Source organism: Aptenodytes forsteri, unplaced genomic scaffold, assembly GCF_000699145.1.
Source record: "Aptenodytes forsteri isolate BGI_AS27 unplaced genomic scaffold, ASM69914v1 Scaffold103, whole genome shotgun sequence".
NCBI classification, from domain to species: domain Eukaryota; kingdom Metazoa; phylum Chordata; class Aves; order Sphenisciformes; family Spheniscidae; genus Aptenodytes; species Aptenodytes forsteri.
The window spans coordinates 6,163,408-6,185,912 of record NW_008796051.1 but is presented as its reverse complement, the minus strand read 5'-3'; the positions used below and the strand labels follow the sequence as shown (position 1 = coordinate 6,185,912).

At 41.4% G+C, this 22,505-nt stretch overlaps 1 protein-coding gene across 1 annotated transcript in view; it reads right to left on the bottom strand.

The window, feature by feature from the left end:
* Positions 1-22,505, bottom strand: part of ANO6 (anoctamin 6) — a 71,402-nt gene that overhangs the window by 33,868 nt on the left and 15,029 nt on the right. The window contains exons 3-4 of the mRNA XM_009286271.2: positions 16,354-16,430; positions 6,081-6,209 (exon numbers count right to left, since the gene is read on the bottom strand). Coding sequence (XP_009284546.1) covers positions 6,081-6,209; positions 16,354-16,430 — 206 coding nt within the window. The remainder of the gene's footprint in view (positions 1-6,080; positions 6,210-16,353; positions 16,431-22,505) is intronic.

The window sequence follows — 22,505 nt, the reverse complement described above, 5'->3', positions numbered from 1 at the left end:
GACCACTAGCAGTTTTTTTCTCTGTGTTTTGTAAATGGCAGGGAGCACTTGCTTTGATTACAGTGACAAAAGAATGCCAACTCATGTCTTTGTTTAGTTTCTTTTGTGCAAAGAGTAAAGTTCCCCACAACAATATCCGTGTGGCTTCAGGGGAAAAATCCTAACAAGGAAGGAGTGCTTGAATAGGCACCTCTGCCTTACCTGACAGGCAACAGATAAATCACAGCCAAGAAGAGAAAGAGCATGGTGCCCAAAGCCTCCCCCATGGAAATCAGCTAAAGGGAGTGGAGAGGATCACTGTATCAATATTAACTGCCAACACTCACAATTTCTTTGGTGGTATTTGGAAGCCTTTCTGAAAGTCCCAGCTGTCAGCATCAGGAAATTAATTGATTGAGAAGCTCTGCTTCTCTAAGCTTCTTTCCCTTATGTTTGAAGATAACCATAAAAATGTGAAGCAGAATATGCTATAAAGGCTGACACAAAAAAAGTAAACCCAAAGAACTCCAAATACATATTTTCTGAGACACCCTCTGATTTTAAGCCAGCCTCATGATTTTCTGAAACCTGATTCATGACCACACAGAACTGGCAATACTGCAGTCTAGCCCTGCTCTCAACAGTGGCTTCTAGTCACCCTGTTTGGAAAGACCCATTTCTGGTCCTATGAATGTATGCAGTAACTTCAGAGTAACTCCCTCCTTCCATTTGTCTTCCCATCCTTCAGTCATCCTTCCTTCCATCCATTAGGCAAAGAAGTAAAATTTGGATCTGAAGTTGCCTCAGGAACAGAGATTTTATTTCAGTGAGCTCCTGCTTCAAAACCAATCCATCCAGCAGGGACCAGGGCAGGTGTGGTTGCCCTCCTCCCAGTTTCAAAGGTCCCTTTCATCCTTGTTATCAGACTTTTGTCTTCCCATCCTTCAGTCATCCTTCCTTCCATCCATTAGGCAAAGAAGTAAAATTTGGATCTGAAGTTGCCTCAGGAACAGAGATTTTATTTCAGTGAGCTCCTGCTTCAAAACCAATCCATCCAGCAGGGACCAGGGCAGGTGTGGTTGCCCTCCTCCCAGTTTCAAAGGTCCCTTTCATCCTTGTTATCAGACTTTGGGCAGGTCGGCTTCTAGTCACCCTGTTTGGAAAGACCCATTTCTGGTCCTATGAATGTATGCAGTAACTTCAGAGTAACTCCCTCCTTCCATTTGTCTTCCCATCCTTCAGTCATCCTTCCTTCCATCCATTAGGCAAAGAAGTAAAATTTGGATCTGAAGTTGCCTCAGGAACAGAGATTTTATTTCAGTGAGCTCCTGCTTCAAAACCAATCCATCCAGCAGGGACCAGGGCAGGTGTGGTTGCCCTCCTCCCAGTTTCAAAGGTCCCTTTCATCCTTGTTATCAGACTTCCTGGGCAGGTCGGCTGGGCACACCGCGGGCATGTAGAGCCTGCCATCCTCTACTGCCTGAAATCACCGCATAAAATGGCACCGAGGTACCCCTCTTTCTGTAAACCCAAGTATTGTTCTGTCGCCGCAGGTGTGACGCATGCTAAACAGCAGGAGAAGTACAATTAGTTTGTTAAGTTATCGAAGCTTTTTGTTTGTCAGCTGTCGAAACTAAACAAGTCTAGGAGCAGGAACTGCTCTGCTGAAGTTCTCCGTAAGACCGTACTTAAAAAAAAATGATGTGTGTAATATTCTCTGTGAATTATAGTTTTCATTTAATTGAAAAAAAACCAACCCAACTATCTATTTCTGTGAAGCACAGATTACTTCATGGCTGGAAATGAAGGTTTTGCCCACATTACTGCTTAAATTACTGACAGTCTTTCCATTTATTTCTGTTGGGGGAAGGAGATGGACTAGAATGGCATTCTGCATCAATCTATTTTTAATTCGCCTTTCTGGCGCTGACCCTTTAACTTTCAACAATGAGCTCCTTGAGGACCCCAACAGATAAAACTAGCATTTTGCAGCATTCCTGGAACGACTGGTGATATTTAATTTCCGTTCTGATGGTAACCTATCCTGACAAACAGGGTACAGAAATTGTAGGTTTAAAAAACACGCTTTGGGCAGGAATTTCAATTGCTTGCAAGGTACACTTTCTGGAATCTGCTCCTGACAGTTTGATTTTTGCTAGTGCTTGCAAAATTAATTGTATACAACTTAAAAAGGCTTGGAGTTCAAATTTAGTTGCATATATGAACCTTATCTGCTAACTTTTGAATCTGTAAATTATGTTAGAAACTTCCACGAGGATGTCATTTCAGTAGTTTGACTTTGCCTCCTTTAAATCAGATTTCAGAAACACATGAAAATGAGGGAAGTACAGCACCACTGCGCATCTCCAAGTGCTTCAGAATCCCATATTTTTCTTCCTTCTATCCAAATCACCCCCATGTTTTTAGTTATTTCCTTCTCTCCTCTGAGATGTTTTCCCAGGAATACTGCTAATTAATATAAATTAATGCTGGGCCATTTTCTCAGTTATACTCATGCAATTCTTTTGAAAAAGGGCAGAAAGCCATTCAAATCAAATATAATGATGGTCCCAGGTCCCGGTTCTTCTCTTGCTGCAGAAGAATAGATGGATCTGTACCCTGTTTCTCTGAATCCAGTAAATTGGTTACCTAGGTTGAGGTCTGATTTTCAAATCCTTCCCATTAAATTCAGTAAGTGTCTGGGGACTCCTCCACTCTCAGTATCATACAAAACCACCCAGTGTAGCACCCAAAACTTTTAACTTCAGAAATGTAGATCTATAGATGTCCACTAACAAGTTAAATTCTGCGTCGGCTTCCACGTCATGCAATCGAGTGGGGTGCAGTGCGCATCAGACAGAATTTGTCCCAGTGACCACACTCCTGGTCCCTACATTTCACAGACCTGTAACATTGCACACGGCCAGTGGAGACCTTGCTGCTGACCTCAGTGAGGTGAGGATTTCACCCTACGAGAACAGACTTCACTGGATCTGCTATTCTCTAATAAGCTGGAGTTTCCAAATTCTGTGAACAATAAACCTCTGGCTAATAGCTCTATAAAACTGTCAGGAGGGTCAAAGAAAGAGTAGTATGAGCAAGGAACCTCTTCAGGCTTAAAGCACCTTGAATTACACAAGATACTGCTTATAAAAATTGGCATTTTCAGTTAATCATTGATCAGAGACAGACAGTGATGTATGCAGTATTTAAAGCTGACAGTAAATGGCAATTCTCTTCATTTTGGTATCTTGTATATCATCACAAGGGTAGAAGTCATTTGCCCCCCAAAAAAACTATAACCAAATAAAAAATGGTGTCAGTAAAGACAAGCTATCAACTAGGTTTTATACCAACACTGATGAAACCTTATGTATCTTATCTTGGGCAGCATCTTCTCCACACCTTTCTGGGAACTGTGGTAGGCCAAAATGTTAATTCTCTCCCTGGAATTCCAAGGATGCAAAACTGTACCATAGATGTCATTTTCCTTTCCATCTCAGACATAAGGTAAATGTGTTTTGTTTCTTCTTTTCAAATATCGTATTCACACTTATTTCTTTTTTAATTCTCAGTTTCTCTTCTTTCACTCCTAGTATGAGTGTGAGGTAGGTCCCAAGGCAGCATCCCGCATCCCGCTCAGGAGGAGGTACAGGAAGAAAAATGTTATCAGTGCTGCCAACACCTGTGCAGCATTCGCTTAGGGAATAAAGATTTGCAGCACATACAGCTTCCTCCACTTGCATAGCAAGTGATGTCAAGTGAGACGAAGGACCTCTCTGTCTCTGAGGTGACTAAAGTGTTTGTGTGCTTGGAGCTGACCTGCACCTATCCCATCCTATAAGGTTAGAAAGCTTACATCTATTCACATTTTTAAAGCCTGTTCCTCCAACAACAGATAAAGGAAATGCATTTCTAAACTGATGACAGCTGTATGTGATGCATTAGAGGGAGGGAGCCAGTACTGCTGAGTTGTATCGCAGGAGTTTGGTTATGACCAGGTAACTCATTTCAGCTTATGTGACAGACTCACTGAACAAAATCCCCTCTTCACTCCCTCTCCTTCCTCCACCTTTCAGCACCCTCTGGTACTTTATGCTATGTGTAACATTTTGTCTGTTTCACGGTCAGCTTTGGATTTTTTCATTAGTTCTCCAGCTCAGTGTCATCACACTTGTAACCTTTGTTCTTGTCCTTGGAAGTCCTCTGTAACTGCCACTTCTTCATCCTTGTCTCTTTCTACGCTTTCTACTGCCCTTTCAGCACCGTATGTGTTCCCAGTATCAAAATTCTTGCCTACGCCTTCCACAGTACCCCTATGGCTTCAGATTCTCCCTGTCCATGGAAATCCTGGCTCTGAAAACTGCTATCACCCCTGTTTTCAGCTTCCTTCTGACACAGCCACGTTACCCCAATCATGTGTCTCAATCTTCTGGCCGTACTTCTGTCCATACAGCCTTTGTTGGCCACTTTGCTGCCAGGCCACACAGCTGGCTCTTGTTCAGCTTGCTGTCCACCACGACCATGAGGGCCTCTTCCACAGAGCTGCTCCCCAGCCACTCAGTCTTCACCTTATCTGATCGTTAGTCTAATATACTCTTGTTCTCATGTGTGTTGTGTGTAGGTAGACTGCTTCCTCTTCCTCAGCACACCACAGATTCGGTGTGGCTGCAGATCTTTGCAGAACTGAGACCTTTGAAAGTAAACTTTTTTTGCAAGCACCTAGCACAGTACCCACAATCTCCTGGTCTAATTATTCATGGTTTCGTTCTGGCTAATGTTCTAACATTAACGCTGCACTAAAAATACTACTCCATTGCTCACATTTAATTTCCATCACTGTTTGGAAAAGACACTCATTATATTTTTAAGTACATTTGGGCAATGGCCAAATATTACAAACATAAATGTAAAATGCTAATTGATAAAAACAATTGTTTCCAAAGGGGCAGCTTTTTGTTTCTAATTACCTCTTTCAATTATTTTTTATTGCTGATCCTGTGATCATGTGTAATGCAACATCCACCCACTGCAGGACTCCCTCAAACCCTACTAACAACATTCCTTATGGCTGCCTTGTTAATGCCAACAACAACACTGTGTAATGAATATCAGCCAACTTAGCTACAGGCCTTTTTACTCCTACTCTTCTCTTTCCTAACTGCAAATCATTATTTGTATATGAGCTGCTTTCAGCGATATCTTTGTCCTTGCCTGCCTCTACCAGAGGCTGCTGCTGGAACATGGAGTTGCTAAATCAGAGAAGGAAGCGGGTAGGTGGGAGAGTGCGGATGCCAAGGGGACTACAATCCCGTGGATGGATATTTCTCAGGTACTTCACAATTAAAATAGCTCAGTGGCATGGCTGAGCTTGTTTTTGTGGCCCTGGGTGCCATAATGAATGTAGTTTACTGATAGAACTACTGAAATAATTAAAAAATAATAGTTAAAAATAATCTATGATTGTCGTTCATAGTTGCTAAAGAGCATCAAACAGTCACTGGCTTGAGTCAGAAATCTTTTGCAGGGTCCCTAGGGAGGGCCACGCTGTTGAAGTGTCAAGGGAAGGAGTGGGACAGGGAGAAATACTGGTGGCAAAGTGATGTACAATTATTTCCTATAAACAACTTAGGTACTTTATTGGGCAGAATGTCAGCACCTACGTTCATAACTGTGTTCTGAAGCACGTGGTCAGCTGCTTCCTTCTATGGGTTCCTCTGAATATCTGGATTTTAATACCAAAGTCCACTAGGGGCCTAATTCAATCACTGTAGGTACAGAAAATTGCCTTAGTCTGAAGATCTTGGTGTCTAATTCTAACCGGGAACCTGATACCAGCATTTTTCTGCTCACATTTACTGAAGCGTTCTGTCCCAGGAGGATGCTCAGAGGTCACCTAGCACACACTGACAGACACGATGTGCAGTGCTCTGCCCATTTACACAGCAATCTACTGGCTTGAGCTCACCCCTGCACAGTTTGATGGACTTCAGTCTCCCAGCTCCCAAGAGCAATTGCCATTCTGGGTGAGGGCACTGTCCTTTCTGCCCACTGCTCTAACATCCAACAAATGATTCAGATTTATACTGACAATAACTTACCTTTTGCTTTTTACGATGACTCCTCTTATGAGTAGTTTTTTTGCTTTCATCTTCATACACCAAAACAAAGTCAATTCTTCGCTGCCCATCGCTGAAGAACAAGGAGTCAGGCTTATCGTCAAAATCAGCCTGGAAGGCAGGTAGGATAGATTAACATGAAGAACTTTACTCGTCAGTTCCTTACTTGCTTCCTGTTACACAGTATTTCAATGAACAGAGAAATTCAACACGTCAGACTCATATAACATGAAGACCAAAGTGACAACAAAAGTAGGACAGAGTAGAATGGAGAAAAAAAAGTTTGGGAGGTCTCTGCATGACGTAAGAACAGCAGAACTTTGACCTAATTTTGTGCTTTAAAAATAGCATATTAGCTTTTGGCAATGGGAGGAGCACTGGGATGCAGCACCATTCCTGAATAACACATCTGTCAAGTAATTTGCATGTCATCATGGACACAATGTTATGCTGTCTACAAGATATGTTGTTGCCTGATGAGAGTCTCAGAATTAGTGCATTCCCATCTGCCCCCTTACCTGCCAGAAGTTTAAGCATCGCTGCAATTAAAAAAACCCCAAACCAAAAAGCCCAGTAGTTTTATGCACTGTAATACCCAAACCCACCATTGCCCAGAAAACGAAGAACATGACCAGGCTGCAGATGAACTCTCAAAATGGACACATCCTATGTGGATTTATTTCCCTTTTTATTCGCAACATCTCAGCAAGCAAAAAACATTGTTGTATGCCACACATCCATCATGTTACAATATATGCCAAAATCAAAAGGATTGATATATCCATAAGCCATTATCTAGTCCCCGGAGGAAAGTAGGATAGATTGTCATATCCGCTAATAACATCTTAATGTGTTATTTCATGTGTGAAATGATACAGACACATTGATGACAGGGGAACCTGAATCCTCAAGTATGATTTTGTAGTTACAATATATGCCAAAATCAAAAGGATTGATATATCCATAAGCCATTATCTAGTCCCCGGAGGAAAGTAGGATAGATTGTCATATCCGCTAATAACATCTTAATGTGTTATTTCATGTGTGAAATGATACAGACACATTGATGACAGGGGAACCTGAATCAAGTAATGATTTTGTAGTTTCTTAGAGTACTCTGAGGGCATTATCACATGTAACAACCCCTCCTTTCAGGTAATATATAGCTGTAATGTTATCAGAATCATCATGTAATGAGCACCGAACTCTCAGGTACTTGGCCAAATCCATCCATGGTGTTAATGAGGGCAGTGCCACTGAAGTTGATAGACATCAAATGTCTGAAATGGGACTCAGCATTGCATTAGAGATGGTAAGATCTCCAAAGCTGGCAAGACTCTCATGCAGAACTGCAGAGGAGCCTTGGCTTCCAGACGGCTGGGCATGCAGGGTAGGATCAGGCCAGGCAAAATGATCCAGAATAATCTCTTGAACATGTTCTGTCTTTGGGGACACGGTAAAGATTCCCAGATGTCCTATCCCTGAAATTTCCCTGTCAGTGCAGACCAAACTTCATGAGGGATGCCAGGTCCAGTTTTGGGAGCTCTGGGATGTCTGGTCCACAGAAAGGCACATAGAAATGCTGTTATGGTGTCAGAGACCCCTTAAGTGCAGACTGAAATGGTTGTTCTTCAACTGTGATAAAACTGAGAAGAATGCCAGTCTTCAGTCAGGAGCACCCCAGTTCCAGGGAGCATACAGTGTTTTAGGAACCGCATGTGTCAGTGTTTCCAAAACAAAATTTCCCAGGAGTTTTATTCTAAACCTCTCCCTGTAGACTATTTTGTTACTGTTTATTGGCCGAGTCAAAACAGTCGACCAAGATGCGTCTCCCCATAATTATGACAAAATTTCCATATTTTAAATAAACTCAGGGGAGTTTAAACTCACTGTTTTTTTTACATTCTATGTGGAAACGCTAGGCTCTGCTGCAAAGAGGTCCTGTTAACTTAGTTGCTTCAAACAGTCTGAGCAGATTCTTGGTTAGAACAGTCCTCTTTGAATTCCACCTGTGCCTAGAGATTTGTGACAAACCTGACAGCAAGCAGCTGCTGACATACATACATGCATATATATATACGCTGACATATGGCCAATATACACATATATTCTACGTTAGTTTCACAACCTGGCCTAGAATTCAGAAACTACCTAGGCAGTCACCAAATCAACATACAACTGCACACTGTGAATAAAGTTTTAGGAAAAAAATTGCTTTAAACTTTCAGATGGCATCACCAGACCACAATGACACTGAGTATGTCTATCACCCAAAGCAAGTCACAGATGTGAGTTTCTAAATTCTTGAGCTCTAGAGTTGGCATAGTCCCATCAAGCAATCAGACTTGACCCTCACAAATTTTCCTCCTGCTGAGGACTAGCCACAGGTGTAAAATGAAGCCCTGCTGTGACCGTTTCCAGTCTCATTTAAAACATAATCATGATGATTTCATGTTGACTAGATTCCCATTGGGAGGAAAGCATCGACAACAGCCAACAGCCCATCCTGGGAGACAGCTTGGGAGGTGCTGGGGCAGCAGCAGAAGAGAGGGCACGGGGAGCTGAGCCCAGCCAGGCACAGAGCCCAGCCCTGCAGCCTCTGCTCTCCCGCAGGACGCCAGCAGGCTCTGGCTAGGGCTAAAATTGCTCCGTGTTGCAACGGTGGAAACACAGAGCCCAAACCTTGTGATAATGAATAAGGAGGGGAAGTGTTGCCACTGCATAAACCAGAAGGTTTTTTAATTGGGCTTCTTGGTCTTTGAATCTTAGAAATAGCGTTATAATAGCTTCCATTTAAAGAGACAGAGTTTAGTTGTGAAATTCAAGCACTTGAAAGCATAAAAGTAGTAATAGCTTTTGAGTTTTTTTCACTACAGCTTTAAACTTTTTCCTGTATGACCTATCCACAGGATAGAAAAGAAAGAAATGGCAGACAGCAAACATCAGATCAAGTTTTGATCTAACAAATTTTTGATCTAACAAATTTTGATCATAATTTGTGATTGCATAACTTCGCCGTTGAAATAATTTTCCTTTAAACATAGACTCCTTTAAGCTTATAAAACTAGTGTGTAACTTAGTGATAACTGGCTTAACTGGATTGTCAATAACCAGACGCAAAGACTGCTTGTTAATCAGTATTCTGACTCATGAATTTACTTATGATTTCATTCACATGAGTATATACATGTTACCATATACATACACCTTTCTATGCACATATCAAAATATGCATATATATATATAAAAAGGAATATAACAGAAAGATTAATCAATGTTGGACTGCATGAATCCAGATACACGGAAGTTCATACTTATGAAGCTAACTTCTTAAATGTAATTTTTATTGCTTTTAATCATGAGGGCATTGTTCAATTGACCTATCCATAGAGACCTTATATATCAATAAAATAATAAAGAGTTGACTCATTACGCCTGAATACTTAAGAGATCAAGATTGAGACCCACACAAATAAATTGTAATGTAACATTAAATGTTGCTCAATTAAAAGTAAGAAGTAAAATGCAAATAGGAATGTAATAAGGTTCCGACAGCCACATTAACTGAAATGTGTGGTGTATCTTGTAATCCCTACTGGATAGTTTGTAATGAAAAATCATATATTATTCAACATAATTACAAGGGGAAAACCAAGACTGGAAACCAAAAAGATGTGCTATACTCTGAAGTTAGTAATTCCTTTGAGACAATGTTTGTTTTTAAAAAATATGTAGTATTATTTGACGGTATTACAAATGTTATTATTGTACAAATGCACGCAAGCTTGTGTGCATAGACACATAAGTTAACGGGGCTGAAATTCTAATACATAATATTTCTTAAGTACCAGTAGCAAATTATAACCCAAAATAACGAACAGGCCCATTGATACCTCTTTGTTTTGGAAGAAACAAACGTGGGGTCTATTTACTGCACTTTCTAATTTTCTTAGCCTCAGCATAATCACATTTTAAGTACTGACGGAGGCAATCAGTTGTGCACACTAATGTTATAAGAATACCCTAGTGGACAGCAGGTTAATATTGATTAACATCATTAATAAATAAAAAAAAGTAATACATTTAGTTGTAAAATACTAATTATGTTTAGCATATACTCCACAGCGCTTCTGAACTCTCCAAGTGCTGTACAATCAACCGCTTGCCTGCCACTGAGACAGGGAACTATTAGCTGCTTTATTAGCAGAAGGAATCTGAAGGAGGGGAGGGCCAGGTCGTGGATAAAGCTTTTTGAAACACTCAGGGTACACTTACGTGGGCTAGCCTAGAGGCAGCACGGCCACGTTCATGTGGGTGTACCTCTGCATTTCAGTTCAGAGCAGGGTCAGATCAGGTGAGCATCAGCGGCTCTGCACTCCAAGGAATGAGACTGGAGGTAGTTGGCTGTAACAAAAAGCTCAGAAATGTGTATAATGTAGCCACCACCACCAAATGCCTTGTTCTGCAGACCCGCTGCTTGGGTCCTCACTACCAGGTGATATATGCACAGCTGGTGGGATCCTGCCGGAGCTGGGAGGTGCTGCACTGGTGCAATCACACTGAAGGTCCGCGGCCAGCCCTGAGCAGCCCTCTGCCATGCACACCCCCCTGCTTACACACCTTCTCTTAATCCTCCCTGACTCTGGCCCCCTGTGGCCACCTTGGCAAAGGAATAAGGAGCTTCCTGCGCTCTTTGCTAATCCAGCACAAGCAGCTGTTGGTAAACAGCATCTGCTCTCCCAGCCCTTGGGACAGAGTGGCACTTGGAGAAGGGACAAGTGGGACATGAAGACAAGCTTGCCCCTCCACACAGGACTGTAAAAGCTGAGATAACTGGTTTGGCTGCAAGTGACCACATCATGGAACCGACCCTCAGCCCCTTGACTCAGAGCTCCTCGGGAGGGAGGCTACCGTGTGCCCTTCCTCCTCACGTATAACCAGGCTTGCCGGTGCCTAAAGGGAGCTGCCGTGTCTCACTCTTGAGACCGTTCCTGTAGTCATGGCTACATGTGATGCCTGCAGCAGAAGATGAAAGGAGACCACTCTAGTGGGAAACTCACTTCAGCAACAGCGATGCTCCATGCCAGGGGAGAAAAAACGGTGGCCTTACAAAGAAACCCGTCTTCACTTTTCCAGGCTTCTCTGGGCATTATATTGTTAAACAGTCAGTGGGGATAATGGTGGGAAGGGCAGCACGGAGACAAGCATGAAGAAAAATATGTGCACAGGAATTGCAGTTATTTATTGTTTACTACACCCTGAACAAGCACAGTATTGTAAACTGATTTTTTTTAAATAACAAGAGATTCTGCAGGAATGACTTATCTAACTGGAAGGATAAAAGAAGTGCTTTATTTTGTCCGCATGAGCCTTTGGTGTGACTGTCAATAGCACCAAATGTAATCATTATTGGAGGGATAAACTACTTGCCTGCAACCTCACATAATTTTCAGATATGCTTCAAAACAGCTTCCTGCAGCATGCCAGGGAATAAATCAGTACTGGGAAACAAGAGAGCAGAGCAGAGCCTGTATAACATCACCTCTGCTGACAGGCACCTGCAAAAAATCCTCCGGCTGGAGCACGGCGACAGTCTTGCGGAGGACCTGCAGGTTACACTTCAGTTGTGAGTTGTACGTAGGTGACAATTTCAGAGTGCCTGTTTGGGAGCACAGCTATTTCTCTCTACAGGCCTCAGGAAACTTCAAATCAATTACATAAAAAGGAAACAAATTATATTACCAGGTTATCATGAAACATAATTATTTGTAAAGTGCTTTGAGATCATCTGGAGAAAATGTTACAGAAATACAAAGCTGTTCTTCCTATCACAGCTATATAACCAGATCTTTTATTACTTTATGTTCTAAGTGACCAATAGAGACAACTTTCTGACATTAAGACCAACACAAGCATTTACTTCTGGAAGATATATGATATATATCATATATAAGATACTTCAGGAAGATATCAGTTTATTTGCATACCACATATTAATGTTGGTCTGTCTCCGTAGGGCCATAAAACTGTTGTGCCTTTAACATTTTTCCTTGTGACTCATATTTGCTAATAACAACAGAGGACTGTTTTAGTTCCGTTTTTAGCAACAGTGAGATTATTAGCAAGCACTTAATCAGAAGAACGTTTTTTTTTTCATTTCCTCAACATGCAAAGAAATTTTTGATATGTAACAAACTGAAATAAATTGAGACTAAAGACAAAGTAGAAAAATGCGGGACATCATTACAGTCATACATTTCTGTCAGCAGAAAGCGGCTGGTAACCGGCCAGGCATCGGGATGCCTTGTCCCTTGAGCTAAGTTTGGACCAGACACCCACTTGACTTCCTGTCTGAGCGTCACGTCGCTGCTGGCTGCAGAAGGAATTCCAGTCACTCCTGATTAGAGAGAGACCAAACGGCCTTACTTTTAAAGAAAGGTGAAGACAGTACTCTGCTGAAAACCTGCTTTTCAGCACCTCCCATCTTTCTTGGGATGCAGGAGCTGGGAAATTCACTCTTTCGGTCTTCCCTGAAGCCTTCTCGCTGCAGAAATTGTATTTGAGGGGCAGCAGTAATAGACAATTTGAAGAAGTTATCCTCCCCTCTGCAGATGTTGACTCTCAAAAAAAATCTTACTGTTACATCCAAATTCAAACTCTCTACCTATGAAGCAGATAAGACTGCAAAATGAAACATCTGAGAGCTGGAAAAGGCTTGAATTAATGCTGTCTATGCAGTTTTGTCTTCCTTGTACGTACTATTTATGATACATGACTTAACTGCACAACCACACGCCATACTTCTACCCTCCTTTTAGTAGTTACGGAATACTCCTTATTATCTTCTTTATTCAATGTCTTTTTTTGTTACGCCTCATCTAAATAGGGTGAACGCTTAAAATAGGGGTTTCCTTCTGACTATGCCTGTGGTATAGAATCTCCTCATAGAATCTCAATGTTCTACAAATGTTGACAAATTTAATTTTACAAGATCCCCCAGGAGAGAAAGTAAGAGTATAACCCTCATTTTAACAGTGATCACATAAGGCATCCACAGATCAGTGCCAAAACCTGTTGACTGCCTCCTAAATTTGGAGTTCTTGCTTGAGACACCAGGACAGTGACATCTTTCCAGAGAGCTCAGCAATTCTCTCTTCAAAGAGCAGTACACTCTCTTTCAGGTCCATATGTGACTATTTTGAACTAATGCAAACAGGGTCACAGATGTTCCCCTTTGACACTCAGGAAATAAACAAAAGCTGGATGTGACTTTGCAAGTCTTGCACAGAAACCCTATAGCAGAAGTAAGGATAAAATCCTATTATCTAGGACTGCACTCAGTTTCTCTAGTCGTAAGAACCTTTCATTTTTTCCCTGCCATTTCCTGCCACATTTACACCTTGCTGAAGTACTACAAACAACACCCTCACAGAATTTGGGCTTTTTGGAGATTAATGTCCTACTCATGTGCTGAATGAGGCAGGGATCTTGCGGCAATCGTAGCATGTGATCCTATAATTAGAGACAGCACCAGAAGAACAGAACCGTTTCTATTAACCAATAACTTACTCAGTTTTGGCTACTCCAGGATGACTTGCAAAATCAAATCAAATTTCCAGAAAACTTCCAGCTGCAAAGCATGATCTAAGTTTAGACAACAGGCGCAGTACTTCCCTTCTATTCAATCATTTAAGGTTAGGCTTCCTATTCAGTTTCCGTTTCTAGCTACAATTAGCACTCATCCATTTCACAGACAGGCTCAGCAGACCTCAATTTTATCTTTCTGGCCCCTCCAACCCACTGAAACTGCCCAGTGGCTGACAAGGAGGACCTGACATGGAAGGAGCAGTGCAGAAAAAATGCTGCTAAAACTGAGCAGAAATTACAACTGCTGGTAAACATGAGTAACCAAAAATAAAAATTGATTTTGACAGTTGATTTTCAGTAGAAATAAAAATAAATTCTACCAAGACTGCTCGGAGGAGACTGTTCTAACCACAAGGTATATGACATTCTGGCTGGTTTGATGCTATTTGTCTTCATATAAATACATTAAAAAAATTTCATTGAACCACAAGGAGAGTCCAAGAAGGATTTTTATAACATCCTAGTCAGGGCACTCAGTTGGGAAATGGAAGCACTTGGTTCCACATCATGCTCCGAAAAATGTTTAATTCTTTTTCCAGAGACTGAAGCGGCTTCAAACGAAGAACACCCTGCCGCAAAACGCTGCGGCAGGGGCAGGGGAGGTGAAGGTATCCAGCTCCCAGAAGAAAACTCATTTCCTGGTAGTTTGGGTATTTGTTTCCTACAGCAGAGGCAGGCACAAACCCCCCTGACCCATAACTATGACAAGTGCTTTGCCAGCTAAGCTGCTAGAGCGGCTCCCCAAGGCTCTGGTGCACCTTGGTGCAATGAAGACTGAATCTATCCCTTCATTTACACTGCTTTTGAAATGCACTACCACTACAGAAATCCTTTGTCTCTTTCTTTTATGATTCTGTTTCCCATTTCAGTTTGATATGAATCAAAATAGCTTTCAGTTTGGTGGCCAGGCCAAAAAATAAATCATCTAAACAGCTCCAATCATAATATCTACATATAAGTCAAGGCAGGCTTAATTCAACCCCCCTGAATTTGAATGCTTCATTTGCATCTTTTAACTTTTTAGCTCATTTTTCATTGTATTGTATGTTCTCCTAGTCATATAAAGAAAACAAAGTATTTCCTTATAGGCAGAGAAGTCAGCAGGACCTGGACCTCCACAGTCATAACAGACCTCCTCTGTGCAAGCTAAAGGGATAACTAGTAGCAGCACTAGCAGGCTGTCATTCCTGGAGTAGGATCTAGTAGACAGCGATAAAGAAACGCACAGGCAGGTTCAGATATTTGTAAATAGCTGGTAGTTTAAATGTCAATGTCTCGGACAGGGCTGACTGGGAACCAGCTCCAGCTCTCATTACTTGGTGGCACCATTAGAGTACTTTTTTGAATGATTTCTCTATGTGAAAACCGCCATAATAAATAGCTGGTAGTTTAAATGTGTCTCGGACAGGGCTGACTGGGAACCAGCTCCAGCTCTCATTACTTGGTGGCACCATTAGAGTACTTTTTTGAATGATTTCTCTATGTGAAAACCGCCATGAGCTCTTAGGCATTAGAGTACTTTTTTGAATGATTTCTCTATGTGAAAACCGCCATGAAGCTCTTAGGTGCTCAAAATTAATGGGTCCAATGAGCAATCCTCGACACTGTTGAACCTGTTTCTTTATGCCTTGTTCTCCTGTAACGCTGATCCACTTGTAGAGGTAGCTTGACTAGAAAAGACAACCTATACACACCCAAAGCCAGTGACACTAACCTCTGTCATTAGAGTAATGAAACACAGAACAGGCTTTTTTTTATTTGTATGGAGCTAATCTTGCTCTATTAGCTTTAAGATAAGTATATGATTTTACACCTTTTTTAATCCAGGCTTATAGCTATCTCCTTGTGCAACTGCAGACCACACTTGTACCACTCTAGGGGAAAAAATAAAATTGGACTTATCAGCATGCCCGTTGGGCATCAGGTTGGCAAAGCATGTGCCATGGCAGGGCTTGTTTGGGTCGACTGGCCAGCCCTTAGAGAAGAATGAGATCTGAGGCAGGGGATCTTGAGCTAGAGCCAGAAACCTGTTAGCTGCAGAAAACATTAGGCGAGCTGGGGAACTTGAACTTTGGATAAAGGGAATGGACACCTCCAGGTCTTTTTTCTTCTTGCCACTTCAGTAGCTGACTGGAGTAAGGAATTTCTTGGTGTCTCCAAGATTTCTGTAAAAATGAATCCCGAATGCACATGTCAGCCAACTAATACCTGGGTGTGTATGAATCTACAGGATATGTGTGTTTATATGTAGGGTGTGTTCATAACTATTTATCCTTGTATACACACACAGAAATCCTATACACGGGTGTACAAAATTAGATATAGAAAGGACATGTATGTGTGTGTGTCAGTTTATAGTGAATATATATTGGTCACTTTTAATTGAGTCCAGTGCCTGTGTCAACCTGCACTTTCACATCTGAGTCAATGACTTCAGGTACCTTTAGGGAAACAGAGATAGATACAGCAACTCAGATTCAGTCACACAGATGAACTGCATGTGCTGCAAATGCAAAGGAACGCTAGTCTTCTGGAACAGCTACTGACTGTTGCATATCTATACGAGAAAAATTACAGGTAGTCATAGTTGAAGTAAAGAAGTACCCACCCATTCAGGAGTATGAAGGTTTTGCTGATCTGGCACAGTTCCGTAAGTGGGAATAATCACCTGGTTCAGTTCCAAGACTAAAAATAAACATAAAAAATAAAAACATTTTAGCATTTTGTGTGGTAGGTGGGTTTTTTTTTTTATTTTATTAATGGATTGTGGAGAAGCCACATTCAAGTAACATTCACTCTATAACAGGAATGATTTTCACATAACCTAGTGACACACCTACAAGTTCAATGTGTATTGATGCCCCAGTGACTCCTCGTACATTTCCCCAATACCTGTTAAAAACCAACAACCTGCAAACTGAATTGCTTTCCTGAAAATACAGCATAAAATAAAAATGATCTTGTGAAGTATGCTCCTCCATGATACCATTATCAAGCACACTGGGAAAACTGGCCACCAGATCAAGCACTGGATAACACACAAATTCATCCTAATAAAGCTGCTGGAAACAAATTACAGAAGCTCTACAGTCGCTGCAAGGTATTGGTTTTGGGTTTTCAACAAATATTTTTGGGTCTTAAGAAGAAGTCAGATAACATCCTGAGGCTGAAGATAACATCAAGCGGCTGACGGGAGAAGGCTGCTTTCTGCCTACGCACGGCAGGCAGGTGGACCCCATGTGTTATTTTTAGATCCTTAAAATAGAGAGGTGCATTAGCCAAGTCGGTCCTGCACTGAGGAAAAGGTCATGGATATCAATGGTACCTAAATGCCAGTGTTGTCTGGAAAGGATAACCTCAACTTATCAAAAAATACTATAACACTAAAAGAAAATCCCCAAACTCTGAAATAATCCAATTTCTAGTACTCTTAGAAGGACAGCTAAACGCTGATTAGATACAATGCCAGGACAAACATAACTGATATGCCTGTTTGGGTTTTTTTGGCTTAAAAACTTCATTGATATGTGGCCGAATTCTCAAGAATTTTTAAGAAGCTTTTTTTCACTGATGATGCTCATTTATACCAGCTGAAGATATGTCAAAACACTTAGAAACAGAGCACAAGACCGCCCTTTACAAATCAACAGAATTCTCTCATGGCCTCTAAGCAGCTGAATTCTCTGGTTTAAACACTCTTCCATAGAGTTTGGTAGGGACTTTGTTCCAGATGTTGAGCTGTCAGTTTCCAGATCTCTGCTGTGGGTGATAGCGTACACTCTAGGGAGAGGACAAAAGCAAGTCCATGAATTTTTCCATCATCAACATCGCTTCAGAACCATTTGAGTCATAACCAAAGGTTGGCCCAGCTGAATAATGAAAGTACGTGAGCTCTCAAAAACATTAACACCTTTAGAAATGTTTCTCAGCATTTAAAAAAAGAGCAGGAAAACGTGGACTAGTGCAGCACAAACATCACATGCTGAGACCATAATATGAGGACTCAGAAAACATGAGCATATCTCAGCAGCTACTGCAAGATTGTTGTATATGCACATCATTATATTTTAATGGGTTCAGCTCAGACTAGTGTAAGAAAGGCAAATACATATCCTTGGTGTCAGTGTAACGGGCATCACCCTACACTCCTTAGGGCATTCTTTATTCTCTATCTGGACACAAAGATAACCAGATACAAAGTGCTTTTGAAAGCCCACAGAAGAGGGAATGTTTCTGCCCACGTATAATGGGCAGGGTGAAGGAGAAAATAAGCATCTTGCTTTGAAATATAAACATCTGAAACTCTGTGAGCCATTACACAAAACAAGCAGATGTGGACACAGACACGAAGACTTCTGCCAGCCACTGAACTGCAGTAACAAGAATCATGAGTTAAAGTGGCCTTTTTGCTAAGTCTTCATGATGTGTAACTAGCTACACCCCCCCCATCAGTGCTGTCTAGAAATCCCTTCAGCCAGAACTGAAGAGAGGGGGGACACGTGGCATTCACAGCAGGAAGGTTAACTTCAGTTCTCCCAAATCCTGATGGATGTGGGGCTGGCCAGGAACATCCTCTGTAAAAATTTATATGACTACAATTTGCTTCTGCCTCAGTGTCTCTGGCCAGCATATCTTCCCCATGATATGGTGTCATGCACACTTTATCATTTAATCAATATTTATCATCTTAACGCATTTTAACTTGAAACATCACTCAGTACAGTCCCTGGACCATTGATCCAATGAAAGGACTCATGCAAAAGGGACCTGCCACTCTCACTTCTTCTGGGACATCAGCCCAGAACTTCTCTCAAATTAAATACAGATTAATGTTTGTATGAAGCCAAAAATACAGAGCCTTGACACTACCTGAATGTGTACTTAGGTCAGATTTGTCCTAGCAGTGGTTTGCAAGGATAGCTGTGCCAATTTGTTCAGTTTTTAGCTGGAAGAGACCCTTCTAGTCTCTCAGAGAGACAGAAATGGTACCTGCAAAAACTCAGCTTTGCCAGAAAAAGCTGCACCCACACAAAGTGCTTTTCCTACCCCCAAAATCATTTCATGTATTTCTCCCACTTCCCCTCCAGCGTTATAGTAAGGTCAGTTTGAAGTAGGGAGGACAAGAAAGAAAATTGCAGCACAAAAGTGCTGGACTTAAGGAAAAAACTTTCTAACAGTGAGAACAGTAGAAGAGACTGCCTGGAGAGGCAGGTGAGGTCATGTGAGGTCTTCAACATCAGAGATGCTTCAGCGCAGATTACTTAAATGAGCTGGAACAATCTAGGCCAAGTTGAATCAGGCATGAACTTTAGGAGGATGGCCTAGATGAGCTTCTGAGGTCCTTTCCAGACCCAGTTTTCTCTGAGTGTAAGTCGGGCCATAGTGTTCTCATAGTTATGGCCAAAAAAGACCACTGTGCTGAGATTTTATATTAAAATAATATTCCTGCTTACCTCTTTCTTCTTCTGAGGCATTATCACTCCTGTTAATGTTTGGGTCAGAGCACATCAAGTGTAGATCCTTATGTTCTACCACTTAGCCAAGTAAAGCAAAGAAGGTGTAAGGGAGCAAAGAAATCTACTGGATTTGTGTTGGCATGCTCTGATTTTAATTGACTGATACATCAAGTTCTACCTTCAAGCAATCCTGGCAGCGTATGCTTTTGTCAGAATATTTTATGATATTTCTTTGAATTATAATCATAGATTTTGAGTTCCTGCTCAGCGATACCAGTTGGTCTTTGATTTGGTCCTTACAAAAGATGCTGTTGCAAAAATTTTAAGTACTGAATCTGCGCATGCTACTTTACAAGAACATCTCAGTTGTATCTGAGCTGCCAGTATACCAGTGGTATTTCCAACTGCCTGGAGATCATTCTGCAATCCAGGACACTGAATTGCACCGTCAGTATTTCACACCTTACCTCAAAGTAATACACAAGTATTAAGAAGCCTATGTTAATCCCACGCTGCTTTTTTATAACCTGCGTACTTCCCACATTTTGGGCCAGGCCATGGGAAACGAATCCTGCTTGTTGATTCTACCAGTGATTTGTTTTATGAGTTTTCTCTATGGCTTTGCTTTCTCACAGGTTGGCCAGCATTTCTGACTGGATTGAATAAAGGTCCTAAAATACCTTGAGAATCAATGAAAAATGTCTAGTGTTTCCTTTAGTTAACTGACATTGACAGTGAATGGTTTTGGAAGTTCAGTAATCTTCCCATTGAATAACTCAATTTTTAAAGGTTTTCATGAACATCACTAGTAGCAATTTCTAACTATTGCTATGGCAGAGGTGAGAGGCTACGGCACACTGATAGGCATGGAAGATGCTCTCTCTTTTGAATAAATATAAAGAAGAATTAAAACTTTCCTTGGAGTCTGAATAGTGAAATAATAGAAGCTGCCCAAAGCACAGGCAGCAGTGATGAAACAGTCTTTTTGAGACTGTAAATTAAGAGGCCTGAGAACGGAAAAAAAGCAGTATCCAGAAGTGAAAAGAAAGATGCTGTCCAAAAAACCATTAATGACAAAAACCCCACAAAGATATTGGAGAAGCTGATGTCTGAAAAGACCACTGGGCTTGGCTCTATAAGCAAGGACATTGCCAAACATGCCTGAAGCTGCCAAACTTTTTGTGCCAAAGAAATTCTTGGCCATCATTGATTTCCTCTCTAATGGAAATAATCAAAGGTGAAAAAGGGCAGCAGCACTCTTTAAGCTTGTAAATCACCTACATAAGCCAAACTAATAGGCACAGAATTATTCTGAGAAACCGAAAAGGTTTTACAGCACCAAACTCATAGTACCTGGTACTTACTCCAGTTCCCTCAACAGACCTGTGAGACATTGCAAAGGACAAGATCTCAGCCCTGGCACTGAACACGGTACCTCATGAGCAATCATGAATGTAAAGCCAGGAAGTGATGTCTGGGATCCCCCAGGGTCCCCAGGCATTGCTGCTTTGCTATAGATATCATATCACTCCTCACCTCCCTCAGAGTATTATGTAAGAGTACTGACCGTCTGCCACAGAAGTTTGAAAAAGTGTGAGTCCCAAATCCTGTTCTTACAGCGGGGAAAATAGATTAGTAGAATATTGTGCTCTCCTAAGTACAAAACTGATGTGCTCAAGAGTATCTGCTCAGCCCCTCAGTGGGATCTGCCTGCTGCGTAGGGTATCTCCTCCATAAGCGGGAAAGTTTACAGTACAGTTACAGAAAATGAGTTGTTGCAAAGCTAGACTGCAGTGCTGGGGCACATCAACTTCTCTGCACTACCTGGCTGCACACACAATGCTGTCCTACAGCAAATGCAGGTGGAAAGCATGGGAGGAAAGGGTAGCAGGCATTTACTGAAGGAGAACACTGAATAGATGGCGTGCTTCAAACCCACACTCTAGCTTAGCTCACAGCGCTGCCCTCGTGTAGCCGTGCCTTAGACAACAACCTTCACCGCATATAAAAATGTAAAAACATAAACACACTTAGGTCTTTTAGACCCAAATAGATTGCGAAGAAAATTAATATAATAACAAAATATTTCACTGACTGGAAAACATCAGGAAATATTTACACATAATTTTTATCTGAATTGACACATTCCCCAAAATGTTTGTTTGACAGCCCTGTCACCACATTAGAACAGAAAAAATAGTCATTAGTAAAGTCTATTTGTCCTAATGAAAATGAAATGAAAAGATTGGATCAGGTTTGCCACGGTGAGGCTCAGAGTACTGGACGGAGTCAGATTGTTCCCATCTGCTGGGATAAACAAGAAGATCCAAAGACTTTGGATCTGGGCTTTGCCCAGATACTGCTTTCTAAGTAGAGCTGATCCTGCATCACACAGCTCCTCAGAAAACAGACGGACGTTGTGGTAGTGTCTCCTCATCTCAGCAGGCTGCAGTCGTGCTAGCAGAAGATCGGTTTTGTGGTACCATCATGCACGGCAACCAAGACGCAACCAAGCCCCAAGCCCCACCTCACAGGTACTGTCTCAGAAGCCACAAGGAAGCATGAAGTAAAATACTTGATATGAACCGAGTCCTGGAATGACTGAAAACTACTCTGAAGCCCATCATGTAATCGAGTCAAATTACTTTCACCTTATTTCATAAAAAAGAACACACTACTGCTGTCTGGAATAAAACTGTAATGTTTCAGAGAGATTCATCTTCTCAAAAAGGATGAGCATTGACACATCTAAGACAGGGTACCACGTGAGGAAATGGCAATCACTGTCTGTATCAAAACTGAGGAAATAATAATGAGGGGAGAGCATCATTTTCAGGTGAATCAGTCTAAAGATCCAGAGACATCCCTGAATACCAGCTAGGGACTGCAGTAAAGCCACTGTCCTAAAAAGGACTTTATGTAGATGGCAGCTTCCTTAAGAACGTCCAGCCTTCTGTCTCTTGGTCCAAAAATAATAAAATTATGGTACTGAGGTATAAGATTCTGTCCTGACTTTTGGGGAGAGAAGGGGGGGAAGAGAGGGACAAATTTATGCCATGTTGTTTTAAATGCCCCAGAAGATCAAAAAGGCGGAGAACTGACAATACAAAGGAGTTTCCCTACTGAGCAAAGATTTTGCTTTTCCAAATCTTAACACTTACCCAGAAAGTGAAGATATCGTTATAAACATGACTACAAGCTCTGGAGCTATGAACAAAAAAACCATTGAATATATGCTATTTAGACTAGACAAAACAGCTGCTTTCCTTCCTGTTAATTTATATCAGATTTTCTATATATTAAT